Here is a 16463-nt window from a genome sequence, read left to right as displayed (position 1 = left end):
ACAATTTTTTTATTGAGAATTAATTTCAATATTTTAAAAACCAGCATTAATAAAAACAAAACAAGCAACTAAAAAAAAACCCCACTGTATATAAAAGTCATGGTAAATTGTGAAAAACAACAAAAGACAGCAATAGCAGACACAGGAACAAACTAGTAATTCCTGTAAATAAACAGGAATTGAAGCTGGGGAGAGATTGTAATGTTTTTTGTATTTATTACAGAGCAGCACATAAATCCAGCTGTTAATTTGGGGAGGTTGGGACAGTTAAAATGAATAAACATTTGTAGTTTACTTGGGCACAAAGTTCTATTAATCACCTGTCACTGAATAAATCCTTTACAATTTAACCACATATCATAAGTGTCGAAGCTGAATAATTGGCTGAGACAAGATCAGTTTAAAATTGAAGCGTGTGCGACGCCATCTTGCAAATGGCAGCTAGACTCCATTTTAGAAACAAGAATCTGCAAGACGCCATTTTGTGACCAGCGTCATTTCAAGTTACAACTCAGGAGCTAAGAACAGATGGCAATGTTTTTGTTAATCTACCAAGGGCAACTGGAAGAACAAGCTTTCTGAGTAAGAGTAAATAGAATAGACAATGGGTATTTTTACATACAAATTGGGAATCCCTGGATGCAGATAAAGTATAGTTGTGGCAATTGTAATATAATCCAAGCATTGATCTACACAATTGGATTTGTCTGAATCCTAGATAGGATGGCCCCAACTTCACAGCATGATTCACAGTTCACACAAGAGTCTGGGAGAACAAAAGAGGTTTTTTTCCTTTGAACACAGGACAGGTGCTGACAGAGGGCATGGAACTACAATGCTCAGCAATCCACACTGCTGAATGTTCACTTCGTGTATGAGAAATTATGCACTCAAATCTCACCCATTAATAACTAGCGTCCTTATATCAAACCCCGAATACCCACACATTACATATTCACACATAAGGTTCAATAAGCTCTAAAGTGTATGATTTAAGTTGGTTCAGTTAAGTTTAAATGCTGAAAAATAAAGATATTTGATAACTAAGGTATTATACATGCTAAACAAGTCATGTTTGGAGTTGTACTGATGCGTATCCTTTTTACAGTATTCCGGTGTTATCGGTGGGGAGATCGCATCATACATTCCCGAGTTATGGATCGCAGAGCCTACAAGCAACAAAATGTATATTTTAGAAGCAACTGTTAGGATGCTGCAGGAGGCGTGAAGAGGAAGACCCCCATCTGTTTGAACCAGCCTGTTAAATGTGCTGTAACAGATGCTTCACCCCTGGGAACCAATGATATCAGCAACAGACTTCCCTATTGTCCTGTTTATTCTGGGGGGGTATAAATATGAGTGCACGAACGCTGGTTCTGGGTCTTCGTGCTGAATGCTGAATGATGAGGGGTCTCTTGCTGATGCCTATCTCTGGGTCCGGAAGCACCTGCGTATGTATACTGTACTTGGCGTCTGTATAATTTCCTTTTGCGCCTCTCTTTCTCCGTCTCTCTCTCTTTCTCCGTCTCTCTCATTGTATAATAATGCATATGTATATCAACTGTACCTTGTGACTTTATGATTTATTTGCGCTTATTGTACACAGATCATAGCATGTAACTGACTGTACTTTTACTTGAATAATACTTTGTGCTTCGGAACCACATGTTCTGAGTCTGGAGTATCTATTTATGGTATGACTGCGTACGCAAATTAGCGTCATCCTTAGAGGTTTATAGGTAGGATTTTAGAAGGTACAGGCAGGGGTATATAGAGGTCTATTTCAATATCGTCAGAAGCTACATATCATAGAAACCTTTTATTCTAGATATAGTTACCGTACCCTCTTAGGACTGCTTAAAGCTACTCCCTATTGTCAGTGAGACAATAGTTTGCAAAGTGAGAAGACATATGTCTACCATTCTAGGAAATTAAAATTAATTATGGCATAGTCATCTGTATTGAATTATTGATGTACTGAAACACTACTGATATACCTCAGCAACCCCCTCCCCCCTCCATTAGCAATTTAAAAAAGCTTTTATTACCCACATCAAACCACATCATGTTGGGTTTGCGAAGTGCCACAGGGGTGCTGGTTATAGACAAATGATTGCACACTTCCCCTATCCCGAAAATGGAGAATGTGATCCGGTACTCAATGCATAAACTCTACACTGCTATACAGCAACCATCGATTAGTTAAAGCACGTGGGTAATAGTGCAAAATAAGCACCTCTGCGTCTATACGGCACATGCAGTATTATTAGAAAAGTAGCATTTTGAACATAAAAAATACCCAATACCTACCAATATCCATGCTTAATAACAAGTAGAAAAAAAAGGACAAAAATGCTTATTTAATGCCAGATCACACCCTCTCCATATTCTTACCTTTACACTCATTTGTGTAAGTCAGGTGATCAGTCTGTAATCATACATTCCAGACATGCATCATAAAAGTAACTAGGAAAAGTCTTCCAAAGGCAGATTACCTGCATTTCCATCACATGTTTCGGGAGTGGGGCTGCTGGCAACACATTTCCCTCTGGGACAGGAATGTCAGCTTTGTGGATTTCATGGACTAGATATCCTAGTATTAGAAGAAAATAGCATTTTTAAAAATCTCTTTCTGAATACAGACTATAAAACTCTTTTTATTAGATCTTACAACTTTATTGCTTCTCAAGTCAAGAAAGGACTCTACCTGCACATTTTTAAATCACAGATGCTTGTCGACGGGATGTAGTTAGCATTTAGTTATGCCGCCTGTCTAAATTCCGACGGTGGAAGCCAGACACAGAACTTAAAAATAGGCGTCGAAATACCGACATCAATCTTAATCCAGACACTGGAATACAGACAGATGCCATCCCGAACTAGGTAGCCCGGCGTCTTAGAGCTGTTAGCCAGGGGGGGGGGGGATGGAGTGTTAGGTTTAGGCAGGATAGCGGGGTTAGGTTTTTGCATGGGGGCGGAGGGGTTAGGGTTAGGCTACAAGAAGGGAGGATTAGGGTTAGGGGGAGAAAGGGGGAGGGTTAGTATACTTGCCCGACCCATCAGGATACCGACCATAGGCATGCCGCTGTCTGTATTTTGACAGGAGGCAGCTCGACTGCCGGTATTACATACCTATTCCCTTGTCCACACCTATCCACTTCATGGGGCTTTTTGTACAGTAATAAATAACAGTCAGGGCTCATTCACAAAGACATGTTCGCAAACTACATAAAAAGTTTTAAAAACTATTTAGAATCTTTTTTTTTTTTTTAAGGAATGGCTTAAACATGCTTCCACCAATACAGTCTATAGAGTTTCCCAAACTCCGCTGTTACAGTCCAGGTTTTAAGAGTATCCATGATTGAGCACAGGTGTCAATTAGTACCTCAGTCAATTTGATTTAACCATCTGGATTCAAGCATGGATATCCTTAAAACCTGGAACGTCATGGCAGAGTTAGGGAATCCTGGTCTATTGTACTGGTAATTAATTCTTGAGATAAATGGCAGGCTGCATTCTTATACATTAAATGTGGTGCTCAAATTTTACATAGCCATGTTGAGAATGAGTCCACAAGAACATTTTATTTTTTAATGCGCTTATGAGGCTTTAAAAGAGTCAATTAGTGCATTTTAGAGTATAGATGTCAATAAGCTCCAATATGTTCTTCCCAATACTGCATTAAAAAAATGAATTCAACATTTAAATTCAACTGAATGTATTGGCAAAAGTTCAACACATGAAAAGTGCATTAGAAAAAGCTAATTAGAAGAAATAGTTTCCATGCAATTTTACGGGTTCTCCCAGGCCATATGAACGAACTTTGAAATACTGCTTTTACTCTGAGACACCTCAGAAACTTTCCATTTGATACAGAAAAACATGAAAAAAAACACCAATAAATATCAATATCACTGATCTTTAGCATTACTGTCTCACAGCACCTAGGTTGTGGGTTCGATACCATTATGGCCCTAACTGTGTGGAGTTTGTATATTCCCCCTGTGCTTGCGTGGGTTTCCTCTGGGTACTCCGGTTTTCTCCAACACTCCAAATATATACAGGTAGGTTAATTGGCTCCCAACAAAATATTAACCAGAGTGTGTATGTGTGTGAGCATGTGTGGTAGGGAATATAGATTGTAAGCGTCACTGGGGCAGGGACTGTTGTGAATGGCCAAATATTCTATGTAAAGCGCTGCAGAATATGTGTGCGCTACATAAATAACTGGTAATAAATAAACCAGTACAATTTGCCATACAAGTGAAAATAAATCGTTCATGGCTCCACACTGGCAACCATACATCCTTGATTAACATAGTTACTTTAGGACAGTGGTTCTCAAACTCGGCCCTCAGGAGTTCACATTTTCCAGGTCACCCAGTAGCTGCCCAGGTGTATTCATTACTCACTGACACATTTTAAAAGATCCACAGGTGGTTATAATTATTTAACTTTTTAAATTATTTAACTTGTGATTCTGTGAGGAGACTTGGAAGACATGCACTGTTTGGGGTCCTGAGGACCAAGTTTGAGAACCTGTGCTCTAGGATATAGTCATGCCCAATGCAATTAGAAAAACTATGCTTTATTATGATTTAGCGCCCTTCTTGTCCCTATTCCAAATCTTCATCACAGAGCAATTTTCCCACTTATAGTACATGCCTGGCATATCATTTTTAATTGTAATTTTAATTTGTCTACTAAAGTGAATATCTGGAATAACAAAAGGAACAGCATTTACCCTTATTTCAGTGTAATTTCACTTACATCAATGGAGGACACTGAATTATGCCAGGGTATAGAGTGCATTTATAGAGCCTTGGTCACTTTCAAAATTGCCTTCCTAAGTTTAAGCTCTATACAACAGAGGCTGCATTTACTTCAAGAGTCTAGGCTTCTATTTTTTACAAATGCATTTAATTTAGTTTTATTTGTGGCTCTCCTCCTGTCGCCTATTGGAGGTACCCACTCCTGCGGCCTGCCCACTCCCACTGTGGGATTCCCTTGGAGAACTTTGCGTGCCCTTACTGATCAAGACATCCATACCATGAGCATAACCAGAGTGCCACCTGGCAGCATGGCTTTCAGTTAACAGTAGGCTCACAGAGGTAAGCCTACCAAAAATCAGAAGCAGCAGACACAGGTCTGAGGGCCAACCTGCAACCAGTGCATTATCCTGTCAGAGTCTCCTCTCAGCTGAAAGGTTACAGTGTTCCGTCTTAGCGACCAAACTTCAAAAGTGGACTTGGGAGGTCTGACACTTAGGTGTTCTCCCAGATGCTGTAAATTAGGACTTTGTGGTTTTCTTAGTCTCTGGCAAGGATTCCTGTAAGCAGCAGGGAGTAGAGTATTTAATGCTAGCCATCTGCCAGACTTTAAATCTTCTGGCAAGCAAGGTGTTGGTTGTGTCCAACAATACTTGGTCTAAAAAAGAGGAAATAATTCACAGTCCTGTCCCATGGGAGTGCAAAAGCAGCAGCCCTTTGGATCAGCACATATTGGAAAATTGAGTCCACCCTTACCCTTTATTTTCTTTTGACAGGATTCTCCTCAGGACCCACCTTAACTTTACATTTGGATCACTAATGTAGGGCTGATGTGGTCTTAGCAATGGCGGAGGGTTTGCAGTCAGGTAGGCCCAGTTCAGAGGTGCAATCCTGGATTCTGGACCAAGAGGGTCTTAAAATCAGCCTTAGCAGTCACAGTAAATTGTACGTTCTGGCTTAGGGCCTGGAAGCTGGACAAAGAGACTAGAGGTTTCTGGTTTTCTCTGGTGTTTTTGGGCTAGAACTGGTTAATTATTTTACTGGCATAAGGGTTATATCTACCTGACTAGGTTCCCAGAACTATTTGCCTTAGGTTTACCTTCCTTTCCTGCAGTAAGGTGAAGACATTCCTCTTCTCCTCATGGAAGTCAGCAGGGAAAGATGGGCATCTAGCATCCAAGCCTTCAAACAGGACTCTCCTTTTTTTGTGGGCAGGCCACCCACCCAGGCGGAGAGTCTGTCTGTTTCTCTTCAAAGTCCAGCTTTTTTTTTTTCCTTTTTTACACAACAGGCACCTGAGTGGGAGGAAATGTATGTAAGGAATACTTCACAGGTCTGCAGTTTTCAAGTAGACATCTTCTCCGGCCTTTCTGGGAACATACATTGCATTTTGGCCTTAAGAGAAACCATTCAGTGGGGTAGTTATTTCAGTGTCGGATGAATAGGAGAATTAACTTTTTAGCTTTATACTTTTTGGACTCTGCCTCTTGGCCGGGCTACCGGGAGGGGAGTTCACAATAAATAGTGCAGTGGCAGATCTTCCCTTCAAAGATCCAGCGGGATAACAATTATACATTACTTGATCGGCAGATCTAAGCATGATTCCTGACTTTGTTTTATGCTCTTGTTCTAAATACAGTTCAGACATTCAGGCTTCAGTCGGTTCATTTAAGAACTCCAGCTTAACACCTTCCCAATGGATGTTCTTCCTGGGATTTTATATTCTACACCTGTCCAGAGGGTGTTCTTACCAGATGTCTATACTTCTGTAGCCAAGGACTTTACAGAAGTTACCCATTTTTCAGCTGGGACTGGCGACTATGAACACAGATGTCAGCCTTAGAGGCTGGTGGAGCCGGTGACTTTTCAGTGCTAGTTAAAAGGTATGGACTCCGGCTTCATCGAGGCTCCAGAAAGCTGTACTGTAATCAGACTGGTTTCAATGTCTTGTCAGAGAAAGCATTACTTATGAGGAAGGGTCATGAGGTTCAACATCAGACACTGCAACCCTGTGGTGCTGGTGTCCCTAAATCAGCAAGGGGATCACCAAGGGTACCCTGTTCATGAGAAAGATCAGCAGGACTTGTCAATGGACAAACCTTAGTGATCCAGCAATTTCTGGGGGAAGAAAGCAGATTCCTAAGTAACTAGATTATTCATCCCAGGGAATGTTGACTTCATCCAGATATTTTACGGCAGCTTGCGAACAGGTGTGGTCAGCCACAGATCAACATATAGGCATCTCACTGTTAATTTCAAGATGGAAGGGATCCAAAGGCATTTTTGGTAGATGCCAGGTTGGTCCCTCTAAGCTTCCATTGAATCTACCTGTTCTCTACGATACCAATAAATCGGGTCCCTTGGGCTTCCTGGACAGATATCAATGCTGTGGCAGTTGCAGCCATGTATGGTTCAGACCTTGATCAAAACTTAATGTTGGCCTGCATCTCCATTGCCTGGTGGACAACACACCATAAGCACACTTGATGCCTCTTGGGGTGAGCCTCAGCTAAACACCTGTGCAGAGTAGTCACCTGATCTTCGGTTCACACTTTTGCAAGCTTCTAAATGCTCAAACATTTGGGTCCCATGATGAAATGTTTTGACCATATGGTGCTGTGCACCGCTACATTTTAGCATGCCCTCCCTTAGGGACAGCGTTGGTATGCCCCCAGCATATTCTAGTACACCCCTGGATGAAAGCAAAGAAATACTTTTTTTATGCAAGCTAAATTCTGTTCCTGAGTCAAATGGGAGAGACTGGACACCCTCCCTTTAACATAGTTCTGGTTTTGGTTATCTGGTTTAATCTGCTGGTTCTGTCCTGGGTGCTTTCTTAGAAAAATACTGAAGCTGAGGACCCTGAAATATCAGAGGCAAATTTGAAAAAGTGCCCTAAATTCTACAACTACACCGTATACCCCAGTATAGAGTCCCCCATTGACTCAGAGAAAAATCCCAATTTTTCACATTGATAAAAGCTTCTACATAAATACATCTCTACATATAGTCTGCAATTTCTAACATTTAGAGTGATGCTAAATATGGGCCTGATTCAGACCCGCTCGCAAGCGGGTCGATGTTGGCCCAGTGCGCATGACGGAGGCGGCTCTGTCGTGCACATGCGCGAGACCCGGATAGCGACGGGTAAGCCGTCGCTCCGGGTCTCGCTTCAAAGGGGGCGTGCTGTCGATGTTGAGTGACAGCACGCCCCCTTTGGTGGACGTGCCAGGGGCATGGCTGCCCAGACGGAGGCGTTCCCATGGGAACGCCTACCGTCTAGGGCCGGCCCCACTGACATCACAAGTGATGTCAGTGGGTGGACTTCTTGCTCTGTAAGAGCAAGAAGTCCACTGGGACTTGCGGCAACGAGACCCTACTACAAAGGTCTCGTCGCAAGTCTGATGGTCGCAATGGTCTTGACCATCGCGTCCATCATCCTGGCCGCTCGCACTAGCTGTGGGTGGTCACCCACAGCTGTGCGAGCAGCCAGGAGGCCGCTCTAAAAATACAATAGGCGGGCACTGATTCAAAGCGAGCGCTCTGAAAGAGCGTCCGGCTCTGAATCAGGCCCTATGTTCTTAATTGCAGCATTGGCGTAAAAAATAATTAAATGGAGTGGTAGACAAAAAAAAAGTGTAGTTTTTTTTTACAAATTAGTTGAGCCACAATTTTGGGAGGAATCTATACACATTGCACAACTACAGGTCTGATTTAGAGGTGGACAGAAGCTGAACGCAAAGTCAATGTTGGCGGAGTTGAGCGATTAATTTGCTAATATGCAAAAATTACTGAAAACCCCTACAATGCATACATTGTAGTGTACAGGTTCGCTGGCATTAGGAACAGAGCGGCAAAATTCATGGGTGGTCCTGTGTGCATGGGAAAAAAAGGCCATCTCAGGGGCGTGCCAGTGAATGTGGCTGCGTTCTCAGTCAAAGAGTCATAGTCGCCATGTTTATAAAGAGTTGAGATGGAGACACTGCACCCGCCATAGGCTGGTGTAAGGGTCGATGGTGATCGCGATCGTTCGCTGTTTGAGGAATGTTTAGAAATACTGGAGGAGTTGCACCTTCCAAGGTCATTAAAAGTGGGCGTCTCAGGGCTTGCAGTCGCTAGCACACAAGCGGAAGGTTGAAACTAGCATTTGCATATTACCGCCGCTGTGACTCCGCAAATAGAGGCTGCAATAGCGTGCTTCTCTGAATCAGGCCATATGTGCTAACAATATTTAAACTAAGATTAGAAGTGGAATGTAAATATCATGTTATATCTCTATGGGCTTCATAGGAGAATGGTTCCATGCCTTACTAGACTAAGAGGCTCGCCATTCTATGTATGAACTCTGGTAATGACACCAGTTAGGTTCTCACATGATGCAGATGTACAGCAACACCCACATGGCACATAGCACTCTGTACTACTTCTCTATGGGACTGGAAATAGCTTTTAATCGTTATCTAGGTCACTGCAAAGGAACCATGTTTCTATATAAATGCATGGATTTTGCATAGGACAAGAAAAATTCAGATGGTTAAATATTTCCAGTTTGAAAGAGTAGTGGAGAATAATATGCAGTATATATTATTCTGAAACGTGTATCATTTAAAAGCAATAACAGTTTGTAGATCTTTATGTAAAGGAACAGTCCTTATGTAATATGTATCTTTCAAAAGTTAGTACTTTAAAGATGCACGCACACAATAAAACACTATTGCTACTAATTAAACCAGTTAACACCTCCCCTAAGACATGTGGATAAACTACTGCCTAAATAAGAATTTGTTTTGGATTTGTTCCCATTTCCACAATGATGAAATATCCAATATCATATAACTGCTTCCAAGTGGCTGTGCGTGAAATGGAAGTGATTAGATAACACAGTTCATGAGTTTGTTTCAGAGAATAAGCTAGAACTTGTGACTGCTGTAATTACATCAAGTGAACCACTGACAAAGAAACTTTCTATGCTAAAAACACAAGCAAAGCTTAATTGGAAAAACACTCAAAGCACAGCACTTTGCTGAATCTATAGGATTTGGAGAAACTATGCAGAGTTCCTGATTATTATGGTAGTTGCACCATTGGGGAAAGAAGAGCAAACATAACACAGGCACATACAAGGGAGACAAATTAAATGCAGCCATGACCATAAGAGTAGGGAGGGCCCTGCTGCTACAATCTAATGGGAAAAGGGCACAGCTAAGAAAAAACATGGAAGGGAGGTTGACACAATGTCATACATTGTGAATATAATTATAGAATGTTGACAATGTGAGTGTCGACACCCAATTCTTACCGATGTTGGGGTTAGTTAACAATCCTATGAGAAACTGCATGGTCGACATGCCGGATTTCGACATACTGAAAGTTGACATTCTGAATGTCTGCGTTTTCTACCACACCTGCTCAGAGTGCATATTGGGACAGTGAGGGTGCCTTAGTGTGGTTTGTATAAGGTAAGCTATAATAAAAGGAGAGTTATGGTAAAACTTACCTTGGTTAACTGTCTTTCTTCGAAGTCCACAGGGCCCACAGGGAGACAGTGGGGTATAGGTGGGACCTGGAAAACCAGACACCAACAGCAAAACTTTTCAATCCCAGCATGCTCTGGTCCTTCCCCCTATACCCCACCCACAGCCTGAGGGCACCAGTTTTATTAACAAGCCCAAGGCAGGAGCAGGATAGGCGAGAAGGAAGACTAGTACACTGGAGAATCACACTCTCACATAGAGAAGGAAACAAGTGACCAACAGAATAAGCCATTAGAAGCTAGGAGCGTCAGGGAGGGAGCCCGGTGGACCCTAGGGACTTCGAAGAACGAGAGTTAACCTAGGTAATTTTTACCACAACTCTCCTTTTCTTCTTCAGGGTTCATAGGTCTCCACAGGGAGATATTGGGGATGTCCCGAAGCAGTTGTTCAAGGGCGGCAACGCTCCTGAGCTGATAGAACTCTACGCTCAGAGGAAGCATCCTGAGAGGCAAATGTATCAAAGGCATACAACCTAAGAAAGGTGTGGACAGAAGACCAGATGGTCGCCTTGCATAGCTGTTCAGCTGAGGCACCACGCCAGGCTGCCCACAAGGGACCCACAGAGCGAGTAGAATGAGCAGATACTGAAGCCGGCACCGGAAAGCCAGTCTACGTGTAAAAGCCTGTGAGATAGCCATGCGAATCCATCTAATTTCCTGATGGAAGTAGTACGGACCATATAGATTTTCAGAGCACGGACCACATCCAACGAGGCCTCACCTGCCAAGAGGTCTGGTGAGTTAAATGCTGGAACCACAATTTCCTCATTCAGGTGGAAGCGAAAAACCACCTTGGGAAGGAAACCTGGGCGTGTACGAAGAACAACCCTGTCCTGATTAAATATTAAAAAAGGGGAGCGACATGAAAGTGCCCCTAATTCCAGTATCCTATGGGCAGATGCTATAGCCAGAACAGAGAATTCGCAGCGAGCCATTTGACATCCACTGATTCCAGGGGTTCGAATGGAGGTTCCTGAAGTGCTTGGAGCAGCACTAACAAATCCCATGGAGCCACAGGAGGGACAAAGGGAGGTTGTATATGTAGAACACCTTGCATGAAGGCGTGAACATCCGGTATAGAGCCGTATTGAATTTGAGCGGACCCGCAATACTTTTTCGCCTCCCAGGACTTTTCGCCTACTTCGCCTATTTTGCAGGCGGAAAAGTATCCCGTGCGTGCCCGCGTATCGCCATATTAAATTTGAAAGTAGGCGAAAACGGGATCCGGCGAAACTTAAACAAGCGGAAAGTACTGTCAGATTTGGAGAAATCAGCCTGACACCCCCCAAAAGATGCTCTGACATGGGGGTTCCCTATGGTACTCCCCGATTTGGCTTGCTGTAGGTATTTGGTGTTTTTAAACGGGCTCCATAACTGCTAAATAGCGTTTTTGTATAAGTAGTGCAGAATAGTATTCAGGAGGTTTTTTTGCAGAAAAAAACTTATCCCAGCAAACTTTGGGTACTTGAAAATGGGGGCCAGCATATTTAAAAGTTTCTAAAGTTGAGTTTAAAAAACTTGAAAAATCCACCTGCCGCAAGCCCATGCAATGAAAAAAAACACCTGGGGCATACTTGGGACCCCCCCCCTCCCAGAGTCAAGTTCGCTAGTTTTCTAACTTTGTCCCCCAACATTTTATTTTTGTTCGCCCCCAAATTCAAAGTGATTTTTTGGGGTGTTCTTAAGTTGTTTTTTTTTTGTTTTTTTTTAAATTTGACACAGTTTACCTTTGGGGGGACTGTCTGAAGGTTGCACGGGGGTTCCCGCAACGTTCCACCTAGGTGGAAAGTCTTCCAAATTGAATATGGAGTAAAGTCAAAACAGGCGAAAATGACGTCTTCGGCAAAAAGTTTCCACCAAAAACATGCGAAAACGGCTTTTCGCCTCAAATTGAATACAGGCCATAGTAGCAATTCTGTGCTGAAATCAGATAGGCAAAGCAGAGACCTGTACTTTCAGAGATGCTAGGTGTTGGACCTAGATCCAGTCCAGCCTGAAGACAGGCTAGAATTCGAGAAACCCTAAAGACTTGCGGGTCATAGTTTCTTGGAGCACACCATTGGAAATATGTATGCCATATTCTATGGTAAATATCCTGGCTGAGGCCGGTTTACATGCTCTGAGCATGGTCTGGACCACAGAGCTGGAGAAACCCTTAGCCGTTTGTCTCAAGAGCCAAGCCGTTAAAAACAGACGAGCTAGCTCCGGATGTAGACATGGACTCAGACAACAGGTCTACTCGTAGAGGAAGTTGAAGAGGAACGTCTATGGAGAGCCTTTGAAGATCAGAGTACCAATGACGTCTGGGCCAAGCCGGAGCTATGAATAGGACTGTACCCCACTCCTGTTTGAACTTTCAAAGCATTCGAGGAAGGAGGGATATTGGAGGAAAGAGATAAGCCAAATGGAAGTTCAATTTCACAGACAATGCGTCATAGAAGGTGTGTCGGGGTCCTGTGTTCTGGCTCCATAAATTGGAAGTTTGTTGTTGTGTCTTTAGGCCATGAGATCCATTTCCGATAGACCCCATCTGTCCACCAGAAGCTGAAAGACTTCTGGATGTAGAGGCCATTCTCCTGTAGGCACGTCGTGACAGCTGAGGAAATCCGCTTCCCAATTGAAAATCCCTGGGATGAACACTGCAGAGATGGCTGTGAGATTGTGTTCGGCCCATATGAGAATGCCGGACACTTCTGTCATTGCTGACTGACTTCGAGTGCCCCCTTGGTGATTGAGGTAGGTCACAGCCGTGGCGTTGTCGGACTGTACTTGTACTGGCCTGTTTTTCAGTATATTCTGAGCTCTGTAGATGGCCCGAAGTTCCAGGATGTTGATTGGTAACACTGCCTCGACTAGGGACCATCGGCCCTGGAAGGAGTGCTGGCCTGTTACTGCACCCCACCCTCGGAGGCTTACGTCAGTTGTGAAAAGTGCCCAGTCCGGGATCCAAAAGGGATTACCCTTGTTCAAATGGAATGTCTGTAGCCACCAGGCTAGGGAAAGGCGAACCTCTGGGTGGAGGCTCATCTGGGATTTCAGCAGATGGGGTAGCCCGTTCCACCTGGAGAGGATCAGGTATTGTAGGGGCCTGGTGTGAAACTCGGCAAACTGAACCGAGTTATTGCATCATTTGATGTCAATTTAATCCAATAGGCAACAACTCAAGAAACTGTTTCTTGAGTTGTTGCCTATTGGATTAAATTGACATCAAATGATGCAATAACTCAGATACCTACCCTACCATATACTAACATATTATATTAGATTTAGGCTTTTCCTTTCCTTTTTCAATTTGAGAATATTTACGACCAATAACAGGTTTTGATTAATGAATGTACACACACACACACACACACACTTGGTTACAGCAATTTATTTAATTATATATTTCACTTTTCTATACTTTATTCACTTTTAATATCTTTTTTTAATATTTTGCCTGTTTATTTATTTCAAGCAATTCTTTTTAGAACATTATCATTAAAGGTTATATTTTATTGTATAGGACATTTGAGAATTATCATTTCATCATTACGGTGAATCATTTCCTAGAGTGCACCAGAACAACTCATCCTTTCTTCTTTTTTGTTCTTTGTCCTCAGACTTGGCAGGTGGACGTCTAGTAGCCCAGGCCTGTTTGGCCCTAGGCTTGGAGGCCTTGGCTGATGTCTGCTGTCGTGGAAAGGACTGACCCTTGGCTTTTCCTTGAGGGCGAAAGGATGACGTCCGAGGCTTTATATTATATGCAGAGGGCAGGAACCCAGTCTTGGAAGCTGGTAAGTAGTCACAATTTTATCTAATTCTGGACCAAATAGGATGTCTCCAGAATAAGACAGACTCCGGAACCCGTTTTGAGTCTGAATCTGCTTTCCAAAAACATAGCCAAACAATACGGCGGGCCACTACCGAAGTGGCACTTAACCTGGAGGCCAGGATAGCCGTAGCCATAGCTGCTTCAGGAGGCTGCATCTCTAATTTGAGATATGTAGGACAGCTGTTCCCTCAAAGCATCAGGGGAAATATCTCTTATAGGGCCTCTGCCTAACTCTCAATGGCTTTCGCCACCCAGGCCATAGCCCTAGCAGGACGAGTAATAGCTCCTGTAAGAGTATATGGATTCATGACAAGCTTCTATACGTCTATCTGTAGTCTCCTTCAAGGAGGTTGCAGTATGAATGGGTAAGGTGGCATTTTTAACCAGATATGTTACAGGAGAATCCACTGCTGGGGGAACTTCCCATTTAGTACAATCAGTAGCTGGAAGAGGGTAAAAGGAACTGAACCGGATTGGAAACCTTTTATCGGGCATATTCCAAGCTTCACTCATGTGATCAGATAGCTGGTCAGAGAGGAAACTCTGGTAAAACTACCTTTTGTTGTTTAAAAGTGCATGTTTTTTCTTAGGAGCGGGTTCATCCTCTTCTATTTGTAAAATAGTTTTAACAGCTCTCACAAGAGCAGGTATATTTAGTTTAGAGGGTGGCTCCTCTTCTCCTGAGACAGAGTCAGAGTGAAAGAGGTCTGCATCTTCTGCCTCCCCAGATGATATATTAGAATCATAACTGTGTGGACTGGGAAGAGAACACAGCACGTTTAGTAGGCTTAGTAGGTAAAGGCTTTTCTTTTTGAAGCATTTGCTGAAAAACCAATCAACTACACAGACTGCAGTGGCTGGTAGGATATAGCGCTGTATGACCTGGCCCGTGGGATAAATATACAGGGAGACTTGACCCAGAGTTCCCAGAGACTTGCTTGCAGAAAATGGCTGCCACGCATCTCTGAGGGGGCGGAGGGTGGGGGAGGAGCAGCCCAGGGAACACCAGGAACGTAGTGGAATGGCACCCTGGACTGGGGGAGGGGCTGTAGGGAGAGCGCATTCTCCCCTTGCTGACATCAACCTGGGTCCCCTGGCCTCTACATATGCCCTGCACCAGTGTATTATATGCCCTGGTGGTCTAGGGGAGTCCTGTGCGCACCAGTTGCCACATCAGCTCCTCAGGTCTGTCTCCCGAGAACGGAGGTAAGACCACGCAAAAACGCGGGTCCCAGTGAACAGGGTTCCACCTTACCTGTCCCTTGAATTCCAGGCTGCAGTCTGGGGTCCAGGGAGCCTGCTAGCTAGTCCCCCTTGGGGCCCCGCCGGGACTACTTAGCACAGGCTTGGTGTCACGGAGTGGTGATGGGGCGGCAGCTGCTCGCCCGTTATAGTAAAAATAGAAAATAAATGAAACCATAAAATAAAAGCTTGGGCTGCTTAATGCAGCCCCGTTATAATGGTGATCCAGCTCCTGCTGGACACCAATGATACTGAAGTGCCTTCAGACTGTGGGCGGGGTATAGGGGGAAGAACCGGAGCATCCTGGGATTGAAAACCTTTGCTGTTGGTGTCCGGTCCTCCAGGTCCCACCTACAGCCCAATGTCTCCCTGTGGAGCCCTATGGACCCTGAAGAAAAAAAAGATACGTTTTCAGAGAGTATATAATGGCTGTGGGAGACTCTAATCAGGTGTGTTAAGGTATTCCTGTGTAGCAGCACGGGAGTAATCTTGTAGGAGAGAACAAGGTCTGGTGACCAGAGACGGGGTGAGACACAAGTGAGAAGTACAGTAGACCTAAGGTAGAATATGAGAGTAGAGATTTGAGACGTATGAAGGGTTAGTATTATGGAGGATTTTGTAGATAAGAGCAATATAAACTAGACTCCAGAGGACACCAATGGTAGCCCAAGGTGAAAGTGGAAAACGTCTATGTAAGCAACAATACATGTGCCGATTGTATATTTAATTTAGATACAATATACAATCTACTAGAAAAATTATATAGAAAATCCTCTAGGTAGTATAATGATTATATATGCTAAAATGCCATGAGAGTGAAATTGTTCTTAAGGAGGGAGAGAGGGAGAGAGGGAGAGAGGGAGGGGGAGAGGGGGAGGGATGTAATTGATACTGAGGGCACCAAGTTTAATGATACTGAGGGCAGTAGGTTCTCCCTGTGTTGGGTTTCCTCCATGTACTCCAGTTTCTTCCCACAATCCCCCCACCCCCCAAAAAAACAAAACATACTGGTATTTTAATTGGCTGCTGACAAAAATTAACCCTGGTGTGTATTTGGTACAGAATGCGCTAAACAATCAACTATGCTGTCAGTCCCCTGGTGGAT

General features: G+C 43.5%; 1 protein-coding gene across 1 annotated transcript in view; it reads right to left on the bottom strand.

Moving 5' to 3' along the window:
- Nucleotides 1–16463, bottom strand: part of ATP6V0A2 (ATPase H+ transporting V0 subunit a2) — an 81737-nt gene that overhangs the window by 56663 nt on the left and 8611 nt on the right. Inside the window, exon 3 of the mRNA XM_088449155.1 lies at nt 2496–2593. Coding sequence (XP_088305281.1) covers nt 2496–2593 — 98 coding nt within the window. The remainder of the gene's footprint in view (nt 1–2495; nt 2594–16463) is intronic.

Source organism: Taudactylus pleione, unplaced genomic scaffold (assembly GCF_031769625.1).
Source record: "Taudactylus pleione unplaced genomic scaffold, aTauple2 ptg000479l, whole genome shotgun sequence".
Taxonomy (NCBI): Eukaryota; Metazoa; Chordata; class Amphibia; order Anura; family Myobatrachidae; genus Taudactylus; species Taudactylus pleione.
Note: the sequence above shows the minus strand (reverse complement) of the source record. Positions and strands in the feature narration are given on the sequence as shown.